The sequence below is a fragment of the Halichoeres trimaculatus genome, unplaced genomic scaffold, assembly GCF_033239565.1.
Source record: "Halichoeres trimaculatus isolate MK-OKI-2021-1 unplaced genomic scaffold, fHalTri1.1 fHalTri1_scaffold_1, whole genome shotgun sequence".
In the NCBI taxonomy this organism is placed as follows: Eukaryota; Metazoa; Chordata; class Actinopteri; order Labriformes; family Labridae; genus Halichoeres; species Halichoeres trimaculatus.
In genome coordinates, this window is record NW_027437179.1 from 30354864 (window position 1) to 30380401 (window position 25538).

Consider the following 25538-nt stretch of genomic DNA (forward strand, 5'->3'; position numbering starts at 1 on the left):
CTCGTGTCTCTTTGTGGTAACCCAAGTTAAGCAGTTACAGCATACCCATATAACAACAATGAGTAGACATTTCACTGATTTGTTAACTGTACTTCCCAAAGCAGTGACTGTGTTTAAACCTCAATGAGAGCAGCTGTTAGAGATTTTGACTGTCTGTGTTTAAAGCCGACCTTCTGTTACAAACAGCTAAGTATTGTTTCCTCTCTTCAGGGTGAGGCTGGTGCTCCTGGAGAGAATGGCGCCCCTGGACCGATGGTGTGTATTCAAGATGTCTCAATAAAAAAAAAGAAAAGGTGCAGAAATCAGGTCTCATTCAAAGTGATGGATTAATTTTCCTCTCTTTCACCTCTTTCACAGGGACCTCGTGGTTTGCCTGGTGAGAGAGGCCGTCCTGGACCCAGTGGAGTTGCTGTGAGTGTCATCTTACAATCAAATCATCATCCTAAAGTTATCTGATTCACAGTAGATGGAGTTTTTACATCAATCACTGAACTGGTCTCAGTGTAGGGATATATGACTGTTAGATTAAGTAAGAAACAGAAAAGAAAAACCATGAAAAGCATCAAGAACGAATGCTCACATGTAGAAAAAAATCAGCATTTGTGTTAAAATAACTTGAACATGATGTGAAAATGTGCCTTAATAACTGTATTTGTACAAAGCAAATCCCTCAATCAGCAGTGCACCAAACAAAGGCACTTGTTTATAGTAATTCAGATGAGTTAACCTCAGCGTGTCAGCTTTAATCTCTTAATCCTCTGTACTTTTTCTGATTGGGATCATTTGTTTTAAGTAGTTTTTCCTGTTTTTAATGAGGACTTTAGCTTGGACTTAAGGATTTGATGCTGATGATGATGTGTTGTTTTTTCAGGGAGCACGTGGAAATGATGGTCTGCCAGGTCCTGCTGGTCCCCCAGTAAGTTTCACTTCAGTCTCATTTAATTTCTTTTACTTTCTTTTTATCACTTGACTCAAATAAGTTACATCTGAGCTCATACACTTTGTTTCCTCTCTCTAGGGCCCTGTCGGTCCTTCAGGTGCCCCAGGCTTCCCTGGCTCCCCTGGCTCAAAGGTAAGTCACATACTAGTGTCTTAAAACCTTTAAGTCTTATTTTTCTCAGCTCTACTCTGTTCACTCTTACAATGAAAGTGGGATCTTTTAGGATATTTTCTCCCTATGGTTACACTTTCACTGCTGCTTTGGACCCATTCTCTACAAATAAAAAAGGTGGTGTTTAGAAGCATAAAATATTGCCACAAAGCTCAGTGAGGAATTTTTGGCGACGAGTTGAAAAGCTTTTGTAAAATCAGAGCCGGTCGCTCTGCATTGAAAAGAGCTTTAAGCCTCCATCTGTGTGGAAAATTAAGGAGGAGGGGGTTTCAAAGTGTAATTCTCCCCCTTCTCTCTGACGGTCTTTTTCTTATTCACTGCCTCTGCTTTGCGTCTGATTTATTCCTCCTGCATGGCAGACAGGCCCAGCTCTGTGCTCGAGGGCCCAGCGCTGGTGGTGGTTCGCTTTCTTCTTCTAGGCCCCTTGATAGTCTGGGAATTCTTTGAGGAATCACAAGCCGAGTGTCTCTTAACAAAATCCAGGAGTTTCCCTTCAAGTAATGGAGGCAGACTAGGCCCAGGATGTGACAATGTGTCTCTGTATATGTTTATGTATCATATCGTTTTACTCTTGCTTCTCTGTGAGAGAGTTTATGGACCTCTTTTGCATGAATGTGTTTTTTTGAGCAACATGAGAGCATTTTAGAAAGTTCTCCATGGAGAGGAGGAATGTAAAAACTCTCTTATTGCGTTAGCTGTGCTGATGTACCTGACGGAGCCTGCGTGAGAGCTCATAAAGTGCAGGTTCGTTTTACCAGTTTCCTCTCACAGCCTCATGAGACAAGCTTTAAATGACTCGAGAATAACACAGTAAAGAGTCAGCAAGACTAAAACAACACAATAAACAAAACCTCTGCTTAAACAGTGCCCATAAAGTGACAGGTTAAAACCTCAGTGACCAGTTTTAACTGTTAGTAACAGTGAAGCTGTGAGCACCATGGTGCTGGGAGTTTTTACTGAAACATAAAAACACTGACAGACGTTCCCATTTCAGTCCCTCTTAGTTTCAGAGACAGTTAAATCAATGGTTTACCCTTGAAAGTGACCCTGGGATCAAAACACTCATATTCACAAAAACTCAGGAAAGTCTACAAAATTCAACAATGGGACAGAAATTTCATTCACTGACGTACTTTAAAAAAGCTGCACACCAGCAGTGTGGTGAAACGTCTGGATAGTGTCCAAAAGTTCCTGAACCAGAGGGTCTGAAATCATAAGCAGCTGGCTTTGAAGAACACACTTTGTAATTGTAGTATAGTGTTGTGCATTTTGGTGACATTACTTTAGTTCTATGTTAAAAAATGGGTAAGTTATAGGAACATTAAAATGAAAAATAAAACTAGTGAATCAAATATTTTTTTAGCAGACAGTCTTGTATGAAGAAAGATCTGGTTAAGCAATTCTAGGAGCAGCAGTAATGTGTGTATCATGAATACAACAGCATACAAACACTTTCACTTGAATTGAAACTGGGCTCCACATGTGAGGTGTTTAACGATCTTGGACTTCTCATGTTTGTCTTTGTTTAATAGATGTAGTCTGGTTATATATTTATATATTTTTTAAGAAGTGATGCAAAAGCAGCATAGACAAGATGTTAGAGAAATGATTGGAGAGGAGTCTGTGAAATACAACAGTAGTGGACTTAACTTCTACACACACTTTTATTTTGAAAACCTGCCTTTTGCTCGGGGATGTGTTTCAGATGAATGTTTGTGCAATCATGTTAGTAGTGGTTAAGTTATTTTAGCAGCACTAAAAGCTAATGGGGGTTATTCTTCACTAGTTGCCCAGCATTATTTTTGTCTCACAGCTGTGTTCAATTCTTTCAATTTATAAGATTTCAGTTTTATTTATTATTTTTATCAGGGTTTCTCTATTTTGTAATTCACTTGTGTTGGCCTGTTACTCACTGATGCTGTAAAAAATTTCTCCAGTGTATTGAAAATATTTTTCAGTTTTTATGCCAGAGAAATTCTTCCACTCCCCAGTATTGCAGCTGACATTGAATGTCTGTGTAGTATTGATTTCCTGTATCTTGAATTTATTGATTTGGTATATTTAGTGCTTACAGTATCTTAACAGATTGGGCCATGTTGAATCAAGACTTTACTTTTTAAATAGAGGCTTCAGACTCATTTTCCCTTGTCACATCTGCTCCACCTTCCTCTAGCTCAGCCTTAAGTGCTTTTATGATATCAATCAAACAGCAGAGCAATGTCAAAGAATTAACACTTTTTAAACTTTTTAAGGTTTTTCACAATAACTTGCAGCACTTTACTCTTTATTTACTCTACCTATTCCTGCTATATCTGATATTAAGTTATTGCACAACTTCACAAGATCTTTGTCCAAAATTACTTCTCGTATCTAACCCTTTCTTTTTTTTTGTTTGCTGAAAACTAGGGAGAAGCTGGTCCTACTGGTGCTCGTGGACCTGAGGGTGCTCAGGGACCCCGTGGAGAGTCTGGCACTCCAGGATCTCCCGGACCCTCCGGTGCTTCTGTGAGCAAAACATTTCATAGAAAGAAAAGTTTACTGTCAAGATTGAGGTTTTTTTGTGGTCGTGTGGTTAGGGTTTCTAAATTTTATAGTAAACCAATCAACCCCAGTATGTGAACTGAACCAGGACCAGTTATTTCCTCACTGTGTTTCTTTTTTCCTCCACAGGGTAACCCTGGTACTGATGGTATCCCTGGATCCAAAGGATCAGCTGTAAGTTTAGCCTTCCTGTGTGTCTGTACTTCAGACTGCCACCCATTTACCGACTGTTACCTTCTTTACTGTGCAAGTTTTTTCACACACAGAGTTTGATCTAATATAGTAAAAAAGAAGGACAACATAGAAAGGTGAAATAGTTGTGTATTGTTCAGGTTTATTGTAGGTCATGTGTCTCTCTCTTCCTTTCTTTCTAGGGTGCTCCTGGTATCGCTGGCGCTCCTGGTTTCCCTGGACCTCGTGGACCTCCTGGGCCTCAGGGAGCAACTGGACCTCTTGGGCCTAAAGGAACATCCGTATGTTCACACTGAATCATCTGTTAATATTTACAGATGCTACTTAACCGGAGTTGTGTTGTTTTTATATATTTTTTTTTTCAATAAGATTTCAAACCTGTTGCTCTCTCTGTTTTTTCTCTCTGTTATTGTTCAGGGAGACCCAGGTATTCCAGGGTTCAAGGGGGAGGCTGGACCCAAAGGAGAAATTGTGAGTCCTGTTCTGTTTACCTGTATATCTTTACATTTAAGCTGTGTAACTAACACCACATGTTAATATCAACTGTTCACACAGTATTTAGCATAACTAGAAGTGTGACCATAAGGCAATTCGAAGATCAAGTTAATTTCAAGAAGGATGCGACAGATACCTTATTTGAAACCATCTGAAAGGGACTTAAATCTTTAAGGGTTCATGTAATAAAAGAAAGAGAAAACATAAATCAAAGGTGATGAACTTCTTGCGTGTGCTCCTGCAGCCATTGCAATAGTCTGTTTGTATTTAATACCTTGTTTTTAGAATCAGTTGTTCTTCCTGTAATACTTCTCTGTTATTGATGTGTTCTCCAGGGACCAGCTGGTCTTCAGGGACCTTCTGGCCCACAGGGAGAGGAAGGAAAGAGAGGACCTCGGGGAGAGCCCGGTGCTGCTGGACCACTTGGACCTCCTGGAGAGAGGGTGAGTTCATTCATGTTGGTTGAGTAGATGTATTCTGATTGTAAACACTGTCTGGATTACAGAATAAGAAGTATGTAGTTTCACAGACCAACAAGCTTCAGAAATGTTCTATGGATCAGCCAACACACTGTCGTAGCCTTGTTTGTTCAAGCTCTGTTGCTGAATATTTATATGTGCAGTAACAGAATCATTGCAGAGGATTGGTTATGACTCTGGTCTGTGATGTTTGTGTAGGGATCCCCAGGTAACCGTGGTTTCCCTGGTCAAGATGGTCTAGCTGGTCCTAAGGTGAGTGTCATCACAGTTAATCTAGCATCTTTGAAAAGATATAATTGTGTCACAGGGAGAGAAAATCATCCTAGGTTTTCCCTAAGTTGATTTTATTAGCTACAGGTGTGAATCTATAAAGGAAATTGTAACCTGGCATAATGTTCTTATTAGTTCTGTGTTATTTTCTACAGTGGTTTGTGTGTAAATCATTGAATCACAATGTAGGACTCACTTAGTTTCATACATGGAGTCACTGAGCATTTTTAAACTGATGCATTGATGAGGCTCCAACTGTTCCAGTTTCCATATCCTCCACAATCCACATCTGAGAAACTAGCAAGGTGTAACTGAGGCGGAGGAGAGAGGGACCTTTTTTTGTAGTTACAGCCAATCCAAAGCTAAGTGTACTATAAAGTGCACACTTCATCATACTTGCAGGTAGCAGTGATACATGCAACTTCACAACCTCACCACAAGATGGCAGCACAGCTCTGAAACCATATTGACCTACATGTAATTATTGAGATGTTATTATTGTCTTATCTAACGTTAGCCCCCCCACACAATTTAACTTTTACTAGAATGAGTCTGTCAGACTTTAATCTTCCATCTGCAGCAATTCAGTGAAACTCCTCCACCCTGTTAAGAGAGAAACATACTTCTTCTGAGCTTGGAGAATTGAAATGTCGCCGCTTTTACTCATTGACTTGACTGATTTTAACTTTTCTCTCTTCTGATAGGGAGCCCCCGGTGAGCGTGGGCCTGCTGGTGCCAGTGGTCCCAAGGGTGCCAATGGTGACCCCGGCCGCCCTGGAGAGCCTGGTCTGCCTGGTGCTAGAGTAAGAACTTTAATTACATCAGAGCTATTAAGATATGTGATGTAGGATATGGGGAACTAAAGATATGATCAGTCAATATAAGATAGACTGATATAAATGTTTTTACATAAAGCTTTTCTTTCTCTAATTCGATCATAAACATTTCACATAATACTTTTGGTAACATTTCATAATGAAGCTAAATTGTCAGCTGATTATTTATTCCCTTTCAAAACATTGTATTTCTGTAAAGTTATTTTCTATCACTTAATTTAAGCTTTATGATTATGTATGTTCATAAAATCCTATTAGATTTATGATTATCTCACACTTTTTAGCTGTGTTACTCAAAACACCTTCTAACCTCATAGTGGAACATGCAAGGAGTCACCATGTGATGATGTTATGTATTCTTTTAAGGGTAGGAGACTCAAGAGAGCCTCAGAAAAACACTCATAATCCACACCAGAGGCTCAGATATTCTGAGTGTTAGGGTCAAGTAAAAAAAAAAGGATCTTAATCTGACAGTTAAATTCCATTTCATTCTGACAGCCTTACCCTTATCTTTCAAATTCCAGTATGCAACAGATGATCAGATTAAAGCAAGAAGATAAAAAGTGATGCAGCTGAAGGACCAAAACTTAATCCCTTTAATCCGTCATATCTATATCCAGCCAAAATTACCCTTAGTACAACTCCATCGTTTGATCATAGACTGTATCAGTAGTGGACATAGCGTCTCTTTAAAAAAAATACAGTCAAGTGTCTTCAGGCTGCATTCTTTTTAAGAGCCAGCAGGGGGCGAATGACCTGGTTGCATTAAGAAGAGTGATTGTATTGAACCAGATGAAGAAATGACCTAAATTTACACTTGATTTATGATCTCATTAAAGGTTTTCCTGCTGAATTTGTTATCAAAACTGCATGTTCTAAGTCTTTCAATTTTCATTTTATAAATTGGTCGCATGTGAATAAAATTAATGGGAAAGCAGGATCTGCTTCACAAGTGATTAATAAGCTGCTACCCATTTGTAAATGATCACTTAAGGTAACAAAAATAGCATATGCTGAACCCAAAGTTTAAAAAATATCACAAGCTAGTGGCTGATATCAGCATGGGCAAATTCACTTTGTTAAGGGTGGATTATGGTTATCGTATTGTTAGTTGATGTAGCCATGAGCCCAGTGGTTAACTAACTTTCAGAGACAGGGTCCAGAAGTCTGGTAGTTTAACTGTTTCCCTTGTTAAAGTATTTTTAATTTGCAAGCTGAACTGGCCCCTGAAGCTTTCAAAGGATTCAAAATTTTCAAATAAACAGGAGCACTCTCTGAGATCTGTAAACAAACTTTGATGTTCATAAATAGCTTCCTCTTTCAATTTGAAATCTCTAAACCTGAGCTGAGATAACCCTTCAGACTTCAGAGAGCTCCTTCATAACAACAGACAACAAGGCGTGCTGTCCCCCCTATGAGGACGATGATGACCTTTATGTTCAATCAGTGGAGCTACCCTTTAATCCTTCATTTCATCTGAGAAAACAATTTTGGAGGCACATGGTGTTCAATGAGCGATGTTTGTACTCCCCCCCATGGCATGATTTCATCTCATAACAACAACGCAGGAAGCTGTTAATTTGTTTGTGATTATTAAAAAGGAAATGTGAAAAAGTCAGCCGCATCAGTAGCCTGAGGTGTGCGACCAATCATATTTCCTTCTTAGTCATTTCCATCACATATTATGACAATTTAGAGATGTGGATTTAATGTCCCTCAGTTCATAGAAATCTCTTGTTTCCTCATCCATTGACTCACCTGAATCTCTTCTCTCCTCTCCTCCTCCTCAGGGTCTGACTGGACGTCCAGGTGACGCTGGTCCTCAAGGCAAAGTGGGACCTTCTGTAAGTGCTTTTCTTATCTTGTTATGCAGTTGTTCTGTCTCTAGATAAATAAAATCTCACAGCTGGAAGAGCCCAGAGTTTTTTTCTTTTAAAATAACATTGAACAACCAGGCCATCATTTCCTAAATGTGCCCCCATCATAAAATGACACATAAGTGGTTTCATCAACTTGAATTGCAGGAGATTCATTTAGCATCATTATCCACCAGACGCTTCCTCAGTAATGTTTGTGCTTTTTAGAGAGACAGTCTTACACTTTGAAGCTTGTCTCCAAATTTAGTTTGGATAACTGTCAGTTTCTCATGATTTACACAAACGGCTCTTATACTTCATGATATTTACTCTTTGTATAATCAGCATCACCACAACTCCTGTCTTATAGGTGGTCTCCTTCATGCATCTAACATTAAAACACCAAACATTCAACATCAAATCATGTAGTTTTTTCATTTTTGACCCACTTGCTGAAAGTCTAGCACATGGTCAGACTGATAGAGACAGATGTTTTATTTGATGTGGTATTATCTGCTCCCTGGCTGTCCAAGTTTACCCCTGAGGAATTTGTTTATTTTCTTCTGTAAGAGCAGTGAAGAAAATACAAACTCAAGCATTGAGTGTTTTTTGTCACATATCCTTGGGCACTACCAGACATTTCACTGCTCAAACTCACTTCAAACCTGCAGATCTGGATCGGATTTGATACCTTGAACTTAGCACTTCCTACATCTAGCCCTGTTTGTTTTTAACAGTCCATCCCTCATTGTTAGACCCACCTTTGTAGGGTCGTTTTTTATCCCTTTGTATTTATATCATCGCTAAATTACTACATTCACCGCTCATATGAAGTGTTTTTTTAAACATCTTTTTTCATCTGACTAGGGAGCTGCTGGTGAGGACGGTCGCCCAGGTCCTCCTGGCCCACAGGGAGCACGTGGACAGCCTGGTGTTATGGGATTCCCTGGACCCAAGGGAGCAACTGTGAGTAGAATATCCACCTATTATGTTACTTGTTTCCTGTTTCCTGTTATGTTGACCTGAAATGAAGTAGGAAGTATTTTATTATTCTATTAATGAAATGAACTCAAACATGTGTGTAGTTATGTCTTCATAGACTATATAAATGTTTGTGTCTTTGTGCTTTTGTTTATCTGATTAAAATCTACATATTAGGGGCTGTTAAACTTATTTTTGTCCTCATTTTCTAAGAAGCTCCAGAAACAACCCAGACACTCAGATTAATGCAGTGATTTGACACCTTGCATCCTCTCATCTCTTGAAATAGACACAGAGAGCAAATGAGCCATCATGGCCCTGTGACTAACTGCTACATTTTGTCTCTGGTGTGTGTTTAGGGAGAGCCTGGAAAGTCTGGTGAGAAGGGACTTGGTGGAGCTCCTGGTCTGAGAGTAAGTCGTTCACCTTTTCTGTTCTTAAAATCTGATTGGAGTCTCTGACACTGTACAACTTCTCTACTTCAAAATGAGTGATGGATCAGTCTGACTGATAACTGGATCCTACTCAACTGACAAACTTTTCCTTTCCCCCTACTTTTATTTTAAAAGGTTTAGATTCTGAGTTCATCAGTTTACACATTTATCAGTCAACACCATAGTCTGTATATAGAGTGGACAGCGTGGCTCTGCCATGTACCATTGTACAGTTTTGAAGCCAAAATACTCCTGTGACAGGTGCAGCCATTGGTAGCTGTTGTACAGGTACGGCACGGTAAAGACTGTGAGAGAAAAATTATGGTCAAAAATAACTTTTTTTTTTTCTGTTCTTGGCTTTCCCTTCTGACATATATTTTAAAATCCCCCAAAAAAATACACAAGAACGGCAGTTGTCAATCATCGCTAAACATAATATAAAGCCTAGTGTTTAACCTTGTGTAACTAATAATGAAAACAAAACTTTTCAGAAAAAAGAGATCTTGAACACAAGGCAGTCGGATGTGAGAAACATTTCTACGAGGTGTATTCAATTTTTTAAAGTTTGACCACAGCCCATCGGAAATGACTGGAGAGACAGATTTTTTGGCCTATACTGAAGCCAGTCACTAGGGGGAGCAGTTTTTGTGGTGACCTCACTTTGACCTGAGCAAGATGATGTCCATTTTTTACAGTCAACAGTGACCAGCAGCATTTGGCATTTGTTATCCAGGGTTCTTTTGGGGTTTTGCACATAGTAGTTTCCTTTTGGACTAAAAAACTGATATAGGAAAAGAAACAGAAAAGAAAATGATCAAGTTATTGTTTTAAAAAGCAGAAATCAACTGCCTGATATTAATGTGTTTTCATTCAGAGAACTGGAAAGAATGTCTTGTAGACTCACCCATCTCAAAATTAACATGCACATGCAAATATTTATTTACATTATTCCAAATGTTTTTAGATCAATGGTCTGAGAGCAAACATAACCCACAGATTAAAACCAAACAAATACAAGGAGCATGTGGAGCTTCAAAGCTCATGCTGTCAGACACTGAGCGGTATTAAATTAGCATAATATTCAAACATAGATTAAATTCAACCTTTCTCAGCAGACTGTTTGTTTGTGGCTCTTCTCTTGTTACCGTGACTCACCATTGATCTACTGTTTTTCTGTAGCTCAGCTTCTACATGAGAAGCATTTTGAAAAGCTCACTCACAGCTATCAGATGTTTATCTCGGTAACAGCATCACCTTTGGATTAACTGTTGATATCTCTTTGTCCCATTTCCCTCATGTTTCTCTCCCTCCCCCTCCTCCTATTCCTCTCTCCTCAGGGTCTGCCTGGCAAAGATGGAGAAACCGGCCCTGCAGGACCCCCCGGCCCAGGTGTACGTATCTCTCTAGTATATAGCTGCAACACCGATGTTATCATACGTCTTTCTCAGGGCGCACTTAGAAGCAGCCTTCAATATCTACTTTTCCCAGACTGCCCCCTCCAGAGCTTTGTCTGCAAAAATAGAAACTCCTCGACACAAAGTCTGGACGTTGACACAATCACTGACTCACAGCCACAATGATGTTTACTGTTATCCTTACACATTACAGAGTAGTTTTAAGCATTTCTGAACCATTTTAATGTGCAAGTCTTGTGTGAATTTTATGACATGTTGCTCATGATTGTGTTGAAGTGTTTTTGTTCATTGTGCTTCAATGATCTTTTTAGGGTCCTGCTGGAGAGAGAGGAGAGCAAGGTCAGCCAGGTCCTTCAGGTTTCCAGGTGAGTTTGTCACTTCAAACGTTTAATTTATATTTTTCTTTGAAGTATTGTGCTCCTCTCTTCTTCCTTTGGATTGAAGAGTCAGTCAATTACAGCGATTTTAAAACTCTAAAGGTTTAGCTTTGCAATGCTGCAATTATTAAGCTTAATGCATGTCTTGGATTAAAATGTTTCATTATTTGAGTTAGCCAAAACAATATGGAATTCGTCTTGATTAGTTAAGTCTCCTAAAGTCCATTTTGAAAGGCTGTTTTGCTGTAATTAGTACCAGTTGGATAGTACCAGATTGGACTTCTTGGCCAAAAACAGCAAGAAATGTGATGAAGTGGCAGAGCTGAACTGGAAGAGTTCAAAATTTGTTTTTTCGCAGAGCTGTGCCTCAGAGCCCATGCGACATTAGCAATATGTTAGAAATATTTGTAATATTCCTTTAGTTTTGAAACATTTTGATGAATCGTCCCTTCTTCTGACATCTTTTTTGTTTTTTTCATCTGTGCTTAGGGTCTTCCTGGACCTCCTGGCCCCCCTGGTGAGGGAGGCAAGCCTGGTGACCAGGTGAGTGCACCTTTTTTTCTTGACAAAAGCTTAGAGAGGAGATATTCTTAAAGAATCTGTGCCTAATAAATTGGCATGGACTGCTGTTCTGATCGTCTTATACCAACTGATCCGTTGCTCTCAGCCTTGACAATATTCAACTTCTATCCTGTCTATAAATTTACAGGCTTTTACATCTTTTAAGATGAAAGCTTTTTTTATTTTTATAAGCTTTTGAGTAAGCTTGACAAAAGCTGTCAACACTAAATCAGTTGCAGTAATGGAAGCAAAAGCTGCAGTAGTATCTTTTCTCTGGTTCATGGTTCATTTGTCTTTTCTCTCACAGGGTGTTCCTGGAGAGGCTGGAGCTGCTGGTGCTACAGGACCTAGAGTAAGTTAACATTGTGTATTTGACTTCCCTCTAAGTACTTTAAGTTTTAATCACATCGCTAACTCTCACTTTCATCAGGGAGAGCGTGGTTTCCCTGGGGAGAGAGGAGCTGCCGGCTCCCAGGGTCTGCAGGGACCCCGTGGCCTGCCTGGAACTCCGGGAACTGACGGACCAAAGGTGAGTCCAACATTTGGACAAGAGACAGATTTTAGGAATATTTAAGTTTAGTTGTAGCCCAAGGTTTTAGAGTCATTACTGGCGCATGTGGGGCTGTGGGAGTGCTGCCAGTTTTTCTTATTTTTCTTACCACATTGAGCAGCAGCCAGGTGACTGATGTAAACATATGTACATAAAATAGTGACTTAAGACATGTGTGACCTGTGTCCACTTAGATATTCTCCTGCAGAAATTGTTTAATAGAGTGTAAACCCAAGTGGTTCCAGTGGAGTAGGTAGAATCTGATCTGCCACCAGTGTACCGCTCCAGTATCCTAAATTATGATTGGCTGTATGCTTTATCAGTACTCAGGCAGGGCTTTGTATTTTTTGACCATTTTGACTGCAATGCAACAAGATTCCAGTAGTTTTTGTTTTCATATTGCTAGAAACACTCTAAAAAAATACTTCACATGATACACACTATGATATGGTACTTTATTATCATTTGCAGTTGCAGAAGATGGTAAGATTTTTTCTGTAACTCATCAGGAAAGTTAGACTGTTCATCTGCAAACAATTTTTTTTTGGCAATAGGCTTGTTTGGATAGTAAATGGAATATTTCAATATAGGCAGTGGTTCATTTAAATGGATGGAAAAAACACTTGCATTCAGATATGTTATTTGCTGTAAGATGGTTAGCATGGTTTGTGGAGCAGTGGAGCCCAATACAATACAACAACCCAAAATGTAAAAAAAATAAATAAAACAACAACTGTAATTTAATAACTGACCCAAAAAGTAACAAAATATTTAGCCCAGAGAGAGCAACAACTTGTTAGATTTTAGGTTGTATTGATTTTTTTTCATTACATTTCGGGCCCGGCACTTTTGTTGCATTATTGACCGGTTATTACATTTTCAAGTTTATTCGTTTTTTTTTTTAAATTACATTTTATTTACATCATTTGTATGTTCATTTTTGTGACAAATGTCTTTTTTAAGGTAAAAAAAGTTTGCCACTGTTTAAAAAATGTCTTTACAGATTTGTTAATGGTAAGAGTTATTACAGAAAGAGAAATTAGACCTTTTTGTGCTATTCCAGCTAACCAAACTCAGTCACCTGCCTACAGCCATAAACAATTCCTTCAGCCTCTGCAGTATTTCTCAACAGCTAAACCTGAAGAAGAGCTTAAACCTTTGGCTGCTCTCACTTCTGTTCTCATATCTGTTCAGATTTTAATCCCACTTCATAGGTTTTCTGCCCTTAAGGTCAGACAGGAGCAGATAGAGTGAGGGTGAGGATTATCCAGCTGTCATGAGTGTGGGTTTGATGCTGGTGATGGAAAGGTTGATTTGACAGTTTGAGGAAGATGAAGCCTGGTTCTTAAAAGTATTGTAGCGAGAAGCAGAAAGCACGGTGGACACATTTAATACCATACAGGCTGAGTGTACTCACACCAACATGAAGCCTGCATTCGCCCTGTGGTTACAGCTTAATGACTGCAGATAGGCAGCAGAGCTGGTGCCAGTGTGTCTGATCTCTGGTCTAGGGCAGCAGCAAAAAGTGCTGCTGATAATCCTGACAGCTTGTGACCGGGAGCCGGCCCAGTGGAGCCACTTAAAAAAAGTCAAGTCTAGATTTACAGCCATTATCTTGACTGTGGCATGTCGAGAAGAGATGATAAAACTGTACTAAGGGTGGACTCAGAATCACAAAGAGCACCCAAAATTTAGAGAAAATCCATCCTGTTGACTTTTTAAATGACTTCATTGCTTTTCTCATTTTTAGAAAATTATGTCATCAAGTTGTTTGAGGTGAATAATGTTCAGCTAATATGTTTTTCTGCAGTCTGACACTCTTTCTTACCCCTTGTTTTTTTCAATCATAACCTTGAAAAGAGCATCTTCAGATAAAAAGGAGCTTGGATCTCTTGTGTAATAGAGTCACATTGTAACAGCTGCACTACTCCTGACACCTGTTAGAATCAACAGCAAGTCTCAACAAAAATCCACGTGGAAATGACAAATAACACAGAAAGAGTCCTGGGAACTGCTCACACACAGTAATAACAGAGCGCTGTGACCCTGATGGACCTTTTCTATCTGCCTCTGCATGCCCTCATCCTCATTGATTTCCTCTTCAAAACAGGGAGCCATCGGACCTGCTGGTGCCGCCGGCGCCCAGGGACCCCCTGGCCTGCAGGGCATGCCTGGAGAAAGAGGAGGTGCTGGCATTCCCGGACCCAAAGGAGACAGAGTAAGCCATGACAGGAACAAAGTCTTGATGCAGTCCTATGAAGAGCTCCTCTCTCTATGAGGTGACTGACCTTTTTTGTCTACACAGGGTGACTTGGGAGAGAAAGGACCTGAAGGTGCTCCTGGCAAAGATGGTGGAAGAGTGAGTTATATGTACTGTTGTTTGTCAAAATTGAGTATTTTATCACAAATTTATGAGCCTCTATGTCATATAGAGATGCACTGAACATTTTTTGAGCTGATAGCAATGACCTTTATTCATTTTCTCCTCTCTGTTGAGGCTAATGTGTTGACACAGTTAGATACTTAAATTCTATACTTTCCTATTGTAACTCAAGAAGTAAAGCTACGGTTCTAGCTCAAGGTAGTTTGGTTCGGTTTGATCAGATGTTCCGGTAAACAAGCACCAAAAGTTGTATTTACAAGATGTTCAAGTCTGTGCTTGATCTATTATACCACCAAAACAATCCACAAACAAGTTAACATGAAGCTAACTTATCACATTTCTTTCTTATCACAGGGTCTCACTGGTCCCATTGGTCCTCCTGGTCCTGGTGGCCCCAACGGAGAGAAGGTGATTTCTAAGAATATTCTACATTTTTTTAATCATTGCACTCCACATGTCATGGTTCAACCAGGTATGAGAGTTAAATACTAGCAAGAACTATAAACTGTCTGCAGATCCTATGACTTCCATGCTCTGTATTAGAAATTTCATCATCACTGTCATATAGATTTCAATGAAATACGTTTCTTCTGTATTTGTTAGAAAGTTTTTACATCCTGTATTTATATCTAAACTTCTGGCTGTCTCAGTTTTGTATCTGATGATTTGTTTTCAGAATTTTTGAATATAATGGACCATGTTTTTTTTCAGTGTTTGCATGCTTTAGACAAAACAAAATGTTTATACCTTTTTTTGTATGTGACTGATGCATCTGTGTCGTCTTTTAGGGAGAATCTGGTCCTGCTGGTCCTTCTGGAGCTCCTGGTACCCGTGGTGCACCTGTAAGTCTCTGTTTTATCCAGTTTCATCTTATTCAGAAAGCTAGAAAGCTTTTTTTTATTCAGATCTCTTTTCAAGTCAGAGACAAAGCTTATCCAAGAGTACCTAGCAATGATAAAGTGAAAATTTCTCTGACTACTCTGTCCTGTCTTGTTTTCTTTTCCAGGGTGACAGGGGTGAGACTGGTCCTCCTGGTCCTGCTGGATTTGCTGGACCCCCTGTAAGTACCAAAAAACATTGACAAGCTTTTAGAGCCAGACCCTGGATGTCAGGGTATGTAGTCTGCAGCTGGAGTCATGTTTTAAGTGTGATGAGAGGGAGTTTCAGCAATAAATGGAAAATATCAAGAGAACAGCAGGGTAACTAAAGTTTTTATACTTATTCCATGTCTTTAATGATTCTTTCAATCTAACCTCAAAATAATTTGGTTTCTTTTGTTGGCTTTGATGAATACATTTTTAGATGATGGAAAATAAGTAAAAGTTGAAAAAAATGGCTGTTGAAATAGGTGGAAAGCTTGTCAGTTATGTTGTGTTATTCAAAACTACATTTAGAAAATGTATCCTGAGACTGCAAAAAGTTAGGCTTTTAAAAGCTGCTCACAAACTCCAGAAGCCAAGAAACTGAAAACCTTCTCATGTTTTTTTAAGCTGTTGAATATAACTCCAGCTTCTTTCATCAACATTGTTTCGCTCATTGCCTTCTGGTTACTCTGAAATCTAATTGTCTGTACCTCTGTGTTAGGCCTCTGTGATTTGTCATCCCTATTATTTCTCTGTCATGTGTCTTGTACCTCCTGCGTGCATCACTCTGAGAGAAACCAAACAGTCGGTTGGCCCTGTATTTGTCACCCATTCAGTTCCTCCCAAAGACTCTGAGCAGCCGTCAAATAAATGTTTTTAATAAGCTGGACTGTAACAGAAGGATAATCGTCAATACTTTTGTGACAACACAATACATCACACAATGTTTTCCTCTTTGGGTTGTTCCATGATTAATTATTGAATTTATGTCAGGATGAATAACACAACAAGGCGTCTAAATCATTTTTGGTTTACAGCCCACAGATTACCACTGGATGTAGACATGGATACTCCATAAAACATCAGCTGCTTCTGTTAGATCATTTAAAAACTGTGATCACACGCCTTGACCTGTAATTGCTGTGGGAGTGGTCAAAGTATCAGTCAAGGGTTGCATGAAGGAAACACGTGAGAAAGTGGGGAAAAAAATCACCTAAGCAAGCAAAACTATGTTCCTGATATACAGAACAACTGTCATAATGGCCTTGAGGGAAACCTACTGGGTTGCTTTGATATATCCAAATGTTTCTGTACATAGTCTGTTAGCTTAGCCACCAAAAGCTAAGTGTAAATCCAGAAAAAGTATGGCATTTCCAGAAGAGTCATGTAAACCTCAAATTTAGGGAAACAGTATTTTACAAAAACTTAGATAACAGTGATGTCCCATTGCCAGATGCTTATTTCATTTTGTTGTAAAGCAGCAGTTAAAGCAGGGGTGGCCAACCTGCAGCTCACGAGTCACATGCGGCTCTTTTTCTTTTAAAAATATTATATTGTTATGAGTTGTGGTGTGCCAATCAATCTAAGTAGTGAAATGTTGATGCCAGCGTTGTGATCAGTATTGATCAATACTTGGGTGATGAGATTGATACTTAAGTTTCAATTTCTTTTCTCAACATCGCGTATGTGCTCATAGCTATCTTGATCGATAGATGGAACTTTGTCTCCTCTGCAGTAAAAACTTAAATTTGTCTTAGACACGGCTCCAAGTACAAATTTAAACACTCTCACAAACGCAATAAATGTCACTACATAATTTGGAAGTCTATTGATTTTCATCTTATGTCCTTTCGTTTATGTGTGAGAGGAAATGCATTTGTGATGTGGCTCTTTGAAGTACCACGGTAGTTTCTGTGGCTCTTGGTCTCTGACTGGTTGGCCACCCCTGAGTTAAAGCATACATCAGCTTGATTTGTCTTTTATTTGCATGCTCCAAAAATTCTTTTTCAGTTATTTGGTTTTACATGAGGCACCAAACACCTAAAGAGAAAAACCGTGCTGGATGAGATATTTTGTTTTCAGCTCCAAAAACTCTAAAAGCACTTGGTCCTACAATACCCATAATGCAACTCAATACAGTATCACGTTATACCTTCTGTTTCTCATAGATGCCCACAACCTGAAACTTCTGCTGCAGGATTTGAGTTTTGAAACTGAAAAATAGTGGACTGCTCCTTTAACTAAATTTGTTTTAGTTCATGACACATTTCATTCATACTTATATGTATTATTGTCTTTGCTTTCAGGGTGCTGATGGTCAGCCTGGAACTAAGGGAGAGCAGGGAGAGTCTGGACAGAAAGGTGATGCTGGAGCCCCCGGACCTCAAGGACCCTCTGGAGCCCCTGGCCCTGCTGTACGTTTATTTTTTTGCTCCACTATCATAACTCAGTCAGACTGCAGTCTTCTGTCTGTCGGTCTAAATCCTTGGGTGCTCTGCTGAAGTTTTCTTTCCAATAACCAATAAACATAAATCAGCCAACAGCAGAGATTGACAGTCCTTTTTTTAAAGCAAAAACAAAACATTTTTTTCTCTGTTGAATCAGAATGACAGTAGTCCTTGTTGCTGATTGTGCGACAGCTGGTAGAATAAAAGCTAGCCGAGGCGTATGATCTCCCTTCTGAATCAAACAACATTTCAAGAGCAAATCAAAGTGTTTCTTTATGAGTTTGTGTTTTTGTTTATGAAACATAAAAAAGCCAGGCAGTTAACAGTGTGTGTTCTCTTTCAGGGCCCAACAGGTGTTTCTGGACCTAAAGGTGCTCGTGGTGCTCAGGGACCTCCTGTAAGTAAAATTTTAAGCATGTCTCCAACAGATTCTCTTCCTTTTTTAAACCTCATTGTAACAAATTGAGGAAACTTCTGTTTTGGTTGATTTCTTATATTTTCTTATATTTTCAGGGTGCCACTGGTTTCCCTGGAGCTGCTGGCAGAGTTGGACCTCCTGGTCCTAATGTAAGTTCACAGTTAAACCCTACCTTCTCTAACCACTTAGACAAGTCTATGACAGAATGGTTGGTAACAGAAACAGAAAACCAAAAAATGTAAGTAATGCAATACAATTCTTACATGTGTCCTGATTTGTGAATCAAATTAAGGGAAAATTTTCTGAAATGTTGGTAAACAGTGGTTAGCACAACCAGAACAGTGCTTTGCAGTCCTTCGTGATGTAGTTTCCAACTGACCCACCCCTCTCTGATTAGCTGCAGCTGAATGCTTAGCTCTTAGCTGGTAGCTCAAACTAAAAGAATGTGGATCTTTTTTTTTTTTTTTTGTTAATTCAAAAATTGCTTAATTACCTCTGATTTTTCAACTGAGCCATGAGGGAGTTTATGAAACTAAAACATTGATTTCACTGTATGAGATTCGAAAAGTAACCATACCAAATGTAGCCTACACATGTGTAACATATGTAAAGACCACTATGTCTAAGTGAAGTCTCGTAATTAACGAACAGCGAGTGGTTGTGGTAGTAAGATTTTTTTCGAACATCATGTTTTCCTTTTTCATTCCACTGGTATTTTAGGAGTGCTTATCTTCTGCCAGCAGCAGGAATCACATTAAACTGTATAAATAGTATCAAGAGGAAGAGGAGTAAGAATTTAACGACATTTGTTCCAAACATTGTTGAAAGCCCCAGGTGCAGCCAAGGAGAACCAAAGATGATTTATAATTGTCATTTCGCTTATTGTCACCTTAGAAGCCTTTTTTTTAATTCACACCTGTCTGCCCTGCTGAAGCTGTTATTCTGTCACAGTGGGAGCTGTTGTGGTTTGTTGAAATATTTCCGCAGACCTGCGAAGAGGAAGTGCAACACGTTGTGAAAAAAACAAGTCTGATCCCGTGAGACTGTGAAATGAGATGATTTATTAAAGGTTATTTAAAGAAGCACAGCCACACAGGGGCTCACACTTCGAAACCAACTGGACTGTGAACGCAATCTGTGCCTATTTGTGAATAATTTTACGCCACAGCCATGTATGATGTAGTTCATCCATTTTTGTCATCTTCCTCCAGGGTAATCCTGGACCTGCTGGACCCGCCGGCCCACCTGGTAAAGACGGACCCAAGGGTGTGAGAGGAGATGGTGGACCCCCAGGCAGACAGGGTGATGCAGGTCTCCGTGGTCCTGCTGGGGCCCCTGGAGAGAAGGGAGACGCTGGAGAGGATGGCCCACCTGTGAGTTTGTCATTTTTTAATCATCTTCCTCCTCGTAACACTCGGAGCCTTTCTTAGCCTTTACATAATTCGTAACTCCCCGACCTTGTGTCACTCAAAATACCACTTCTGCCGCTTTAGCTCCCACATATTTAGCCCTCCACCTTTCTCTCCAGACGGCACATCTCCCTCAGTAGCACCAAGGTGAACACAGGTGTCTATTATCCAGAGAAGAAAATGATTAAATGTGTTTGTTTTCCACATTTCTTCAGACTTTAAGGTAGCTCTGTCAGCCCAAAGAGCCAATTTTGGTGGTAATGGACAGCAGCTGAGCACGCATTCAATTAATACACCAAGCTGTCAGTGTCCATCACAAGCTGTAATAGCAGACTAAGACATATGACAGCACAGGGCAGCACAGGCCCAGAGACAGACCAATGAAAGGACCCCTGGCTTTTACTTCGCTTCCTCTCACGCTCCTGCCACAACACATGAGGAGCCCTGTCAAGGTAATGACACATCAGGGAAGATTGCAGACTCAGACATGAGGATAGCTGCTGTATCAAGACCCTACCTCCAAATAAATAACATGTACATGTATGAAGGCTTGAACTATGCATCCACACATCAAAGTCTCTAACAGCTGTATTTTATGGCTTTGAATTTGTTGTGAGTTTAGTGGGAGTGAAATTCAGGGTTGCACACAAGACGTGTGACAGAGTGGACTGTGATGGTGAGGATGAAGTAGACCTGAGAAGTGGCAGAGAGATCAATGATGCTGCAATTTGTGACTGTGAAAACCCAGGCGGATCAAATGACCTGTGATAAAAATCCATTAAACTCACAGAAGGACTGAAGCAGAGTTACACAGAGAAAAAAAATTAGATGACAATACTTGTAAAACAAGCCTCAGACATGGATAGCTCAGGGTTTCTGGTAAATTTTGTCTTCTCTAAAGGAATACGGATCCTGAAGTTTTCAGATAACTTTCCGAAGAATCTTGCTCATATAACCTCATAAGTTTATTGGTCACAATGCATGTGCTTACATTTGTTGTTTTTCCATATCTTTCCTTCGTCAGGGTCCTCTTGGTCCTTCAGGTCCTCAGGGTTTGGCTGGTACACGTGGTATCGTCGGTCTGCCTGGACAGCGTGGGGAGAGAGGTTTCCCTGGTCTGCCTGGACCCTCTGTAAGTACAGTTCAATTCCTCACATCATAGAAAGGACAAAATTACAGCCATGTTATACTGGCTTAGATTTGTGCCACCAGAAACTGAATTTCAGTTATTTTATTGCATTCAAAAAGCATGATCTGATCTAGTGTTTTGAAAATGAATTATTTGCCTTGAAATTGCATTTAGCCTACCTAAGATTAAACTTTCTATGTTACTTAAATTCAAAAATGTACAATTCACGGTCTCAGTTCGCAAAATTCAGATTCAGTTTTAAAATTCATTTTCAGTTCATAGTGGCACATCCAGTACTCAGTCTCTTTGAGGAAGACTGATTGAGTTGATTTGAGTTTAATCAGGTTTGCTTTACATACACGCCTCCTTCATCATGGCAATAGAAATTAATGCATTATCACAATTTGTAGCTTGTGGAAAGTGTCATTTCACTTTCTTCCAAAACACTTTGGGACTGACTAATAACTGGGTCACAATTAGTTAACAAGTCAGCTGGTTAGAGTTAACGCCAACTAGCGATCCTGACATTACCAAGACTTAATAACCACTACACATATAAACACAAACCACTGTGGTAGTTATGAAGTCTAGTTGTTTGAGATTCTGTAAACAAATGTCAAGTTAGCCTTGTAGCTAACTCTGTAGCATGTTTACACCGATGCTGTGCTGAAATGTTTATCAAAATGAACTGTCCCTTTAAATAAATAAATAACTGATTGGATTCTTGATGGGAGTTGTTGGAAAATAGTAAAAATTTTGAATAAGCATCTTCTCTTTACTTTTGCTGAAAAACATACAACATGGATAAATGAATGAAAATGAGGCAAAAAAGAAATCCTTTTATTAGTTTGTTTAAACTGAAGTACACGTTACCTTTTCATTTTACAAGAGGCTGTTGATAAGCTTTCTAAGGGAAAACGTGGCAGATTAATTGATGCTGAACAATCCTTAGTTGCAGTTACAGTAATGAAATACATAACACAAGAAAAACAGCTACTTCTCACTGCAGAGAGGCTGGGACTGTAATTGACTCTAAAGCTCAACTAATTGTTTCCAAATGCATAAAAAACAATTTACTATGATTTATAGCTCAGGCTGCATTTTGTATTGGCTGAAATGAGGATTATTAATAATTGGGTGGTTACTGCAGCGTTATTTAATTCACAATGTTTCCCCCTTACTGCATTAAGAAGGATACTGTTTGAACAGGAGGTTAGATGAATACAAGTATTAATGTGTCTAACCCTTGAGCACATAACAGTAATGAATCTGTCAGTCAGGGCCAGAGTCAGCTGACACGCTCTGGACTGTCATCCAGCTCTGTCCTAATTGGATCACATTTAAATCTGGTCTCACATGAGCCAGGACTTTTCCTCTCTCTGAACTGATTTTTATTTGATGTTCAGTGTGACGTGTGACAAGACGGCTCCTCTGCTAACAGCTCGCTCTTTTTGATAAGTGACACCAGCTACATCCCTTGCTGTCAGCGTCTCAGTGGGCATGTCCTCACCATCAATTATACATCAGCAGGCCCGAAAGTGAAGCTGAGATGAACACGCTGATGCCTAACTCAGAGACTATGTTATTGATAACAAGTGAAGCACGTACAGTTTAAGTGAACTGCCGGGTATTATTGAAGTTTGGCTCCTTTGAGCACTGCAGGAGCTGAGAACAAAAAATCCTACCAGTGAGTCTGAATGAAGGCAGTATTCTGTCAGTTATATTCCATTTAGTGAGCTGGAAATGATACAAAGTAGGTTTTCTGAATGTTGGAGGGTACAAAAGTGGGGCGATATGTCAAGTCAAGACACATCATACTTGGTTGTGGTTTAAGATGCAGCTTTTTAATTGGTTTCTGAAAATGTCTTCCTCATTAAAACATCACCAAAAACCTTTCTCATACCTGTTGAGGACAGACATTTCCCTAAAACAAATTTCCAAAAAAAAAGTGGAGAACAAGAATCCAGGCAGTTGCAAAACTTTGGGATTTTGTCGCTGAACAACCTTGGTAGATTCAAGGCTGAGCTGTGACAAAAATACACAAGATCTAGTTTAAGTATCTGTTGACATAGTTTTGAGAGTCTCGAGGGGGATAGTGATCATGTTGTCTGATAACATCTGGTTATTAAATAGTTCAAACAGTATCTAACTAGTTTTATGGTTCAGTTTCACCATCATTTTGTGTTGATGACTGGCTGTACAAAGGTGGAATGTTATGACGTTAATTCTGATGTTGCCTTACAATAAAATCCTCCTGGGAAGGCAGCCTGATACATTTGTGCATATTCAGAGTTGACACGTCAGACAGTTATAGCCCTGCTGTTCACTGTAGTAATGCCAAAACATTCATTAACCAGATGTCAGACTGAATAGGTCGTGAAATCAGTGCGAATGTTCCAGTTGATTCATGATCTCATTTTCACTCAATGACATGTAGTTGAAGTCTTAACACCCCTCCTCCTCCTCTCAGGGTGAGCCTGGTAAGCAGGGAGCTGCTGGTGGTGCTGGAGACCGTGGACCCCCTGGACCTGTTGGACCCCCTGGACTCACTGGACCTGCAGGAGAGCCCGGTAGAGAGGTCAGAGAAACGAAAACGCACAGCACGTGTTAAGATGCATCTTTCATCACAATAACTGTCAGTGCTCCCCACTGACCCAGCAGGACCCTGCTCTGTAGTCTGGTTAAGAAGCTCTGCTATTTATAATCTGTCTATGCTTTATAACTGGCTGCTTTGTTGAGGCAGGCTTCATCCCACAGCTGATCAGTATTCATTAGGACACCTAGGTTGGTGAAATAGGAATATTGACACATAAGACTCTTCTGTCTTGTTGTTGTAGGGTAACCCTGGATCTGATGGACCTCCAGGAAGAGACGGTGCTACTGGAATCAAGGTGAGAAAGACACAATGGCTTCACTATAATGTGCATCAGGTTGATCTTTCTGTGCAGCAGAACTTTGCTTTCTTTGTTACAGTTTCATTTACTGTCAGTTTTTAAATATTCTGTTCCTCTGGGTAGGGATTATTGTCATATTCTTCTAAACGAGTTCAACATGTCATTCAAATTTTGTATTAGTGTGTGTATAAGTTTAAGTCACATTCAACCCACTGTACCCTGGTTTGCGTGAAACAGAATTTATTACAAATGTTAGTGTATGAGGAGCATTTTTCTCTCTTGTGTATTTATTATGTGCTGCTTTTACTGATGCTACACTTCATTTTACCTCTCCAATGACAATATAAATACATTATTCTAGCCATGCTTCGTTTTCCCAACACCACTGACTCTCCTGCTCTTTGTACTTCAGGGTGACCGTGGAAACACTGGTCCTGCTGGTGCTCCCGGCGCTCCAGGCGCTCCTGGTGCTCCTGGCCCAGTTGGCCCCACCGGCAAACAGGGAGACCGAGGAGAATCTGTGAGTACCGGCTGTAAAGACACAAGCGAAGCATTTGATGTTGTCTCTTTAAATTACAGGATGTCCTCTAAGGTGACATTTATCTCTCTCAAGGAAAGAGCAGGCATCATTTCGGAAAGGTGGATTGTTCACCTGCTGTAAATTAGCGCTCGAGTACAGAGGATGTCTTGAGTGTTTTATCCTTGTCTGAATGACCTGTGGTCAGAGTGAAAAAAACAACCTCCGTGGTTAGCTTTTTGAATAACATGCACCCCAGTCAGTGTGCTCCAGCTGTCTTTCTCTATGTTTTTAAATGCTTTGGTATTAAAATACACCTTAATGTTAACTGACCTTCTTCTGAAAAATTTATTGAGACTGAGAGCAGCAGCATGCTTTTGGGATGTGAAGTCATACTGATGAGGAATAGAGGTAATTTATGGACACAATTAAATATCGTACAATAAATATATGGCAGCTGCCAAACATCAAATGAATCCAAAGCTGTTTTGGTTTGAGAATCTCTTCAACTTAACATTTAACTGCATAATGGGCACATTTTTTATAACTCTTTTAATGCATGTTTTCATTGTATTGTATTATGTGATAAGGCTATACATTTGCATACATTTACATAAGAGGTATAGCTGAGTTGACTGACAGGTAGGTGCTGATGACCAAGAGGCTTAATAGTGTGTTTGAAAATTCATTCTTATTCAGATGGTGATTTGCAACCATGTGTTTCCTGCAAAAAGCAACGTGGTAAACCTGGAAGCACAGATTCCCTGGTTATGACACTTTTTCAACAGCTTTTCTCCCTCAACATGTCAAAAATCATGCATTCAAAAAAAACATTAGTGCACCTCTAAGGAAAATAAAATCTTGTGGAGGGTTGTTTTTGTATTTTGACTAAAAAAGACTCTTTAGTTCAATACTACAAGTGAATCAGCTGAAGAAGGAAATGCATTACAGAGTGATTTCATGCATGCAGACTGTCTATTTTATAAATGTCCTTGTTGTGTTTTCATTTAATTATTTTGTGTTTCTTTGACAGGGTGCACAAGGACCTGCTGGATCTCCAGGACCTGCTGGAGCTAGAGGAATGCCAGTATGTGTCTGGGCATCAACATACACACTCACATGAACACACACAGAAAGTGAACTCACACAGAAAGTTCAAACACAGAGGAGGAAATCAAACCGCAGTTAATGAAAGTCAGTTGCTTTAATGAGATCGTTTTCTACTCGTTTTCAGGGACCCCAAGGACCCCGAGGTGACAAGGGTGAGGCAGGAGAGTCTGGCGAGAGAGGGCAGAAGGGACACAGAGGCTTCACCGGTCTGCAGGGTCTGCCTGGACCTCCAGTAAGTTTCCAGAATGAACACAGAGCTCTGTACGTGCA

At 39.7% G+C, this 25538-nt stretch overlaps 1 protein-coding gene across 1 annotated transcript in view; it reads left to right on the forward strand.

The window, feature by feature from the left end:
• col2a1b (collagen, type II, alpha 1b) overlaps positions 1-25538 on the forward strand; it is a 49855-nt gene that overhangs the window by 19683 nt on the left and 4634 nt on the right. Inside the window, exons 15-48 of the mRNA XM_074666833.1 lie at positions 211-255; positions 358-411; positions 872-916; positions 1019-1072; positions 3518-3616; positions 3782-3826; positions 4027-4125; positions 4262-4315; positions 4675-4782; positions 5017-5070; positions 5793-5891; positions 7715-7768; positions 8648-8746; positions 9121-9174; positions 10533-10586; positions 10922-10975; positions 11477-11530; positions 11856-11900; positions 11979-12077; positions 14209-14316; positions 14404-14457; positions 14836-14889; positions 15270-15323; positions 15488-15541; positions 17651-17758; positions 18135-18188; positions 18305-18358; positions 19421-19582; positions 20643-20750; positions 23218-23325; positions 23585-23638; positions 24054-24161; positions 25192-25245; positions 25393-25500. Of these exons, the coding sequence (XP_074522934.1) occupies positions 211-255; positions 358-411; positions 872-916; positions 1019-1072; positions 3518-3616; positions 3782-3826; positions 4027-4125; positions 4262-4315; positions 4675-4782; positions 5017-5070; positions 5793-5891; positions 7715-7768; positions 8648-8746; positions 9121-9174; positions 10533-10586; positions 10922-10975; positions 11477-11530; positions 11856-11900; positions 11979-12077; positions 14209-14316; positions 14404-14457; positions 14836-14889; positions 15270-15323; positions 15488-15541; positions 17651-17758; positions 18135-18188; positions 18305-18358; positions 19421-19582; positions 20643-20750; positions 23218-23325; positions 23585-23638; positions 24054-24161; positions 25192-25245; positions 25393-25500 (2511 nt within the window). The remainder of the gene's footprint in view (positions 1-210; positions 256-357; positions 412-871; positions 917-1018; positions 1073-3517; positions 3617-3781; positions 3827-4026; positions 4126-4261; positions 4316-4674; positions 4783-5016; positions 5071-5792; positions 5892-7714; positions 7769-8647; positions 8747-9120; positions 9175-10532; positions 10587-10921; positions 10976-11476; positions 11531-11855; positions 11901-11978; positions 12078-14208; positions 14317-14403; positions 14458-14835; positions 14890-15269; positions 15324-15487; positions 15542-17650; positions 17759-18134; positions 18189-18304; positions 18359-19420; positions 19583-20642; positions 20751-23217; positions 23326-23584; positions 23639-24053; positions 24162-25191; positions 25246-25392; positions 25501-25538) is intronic.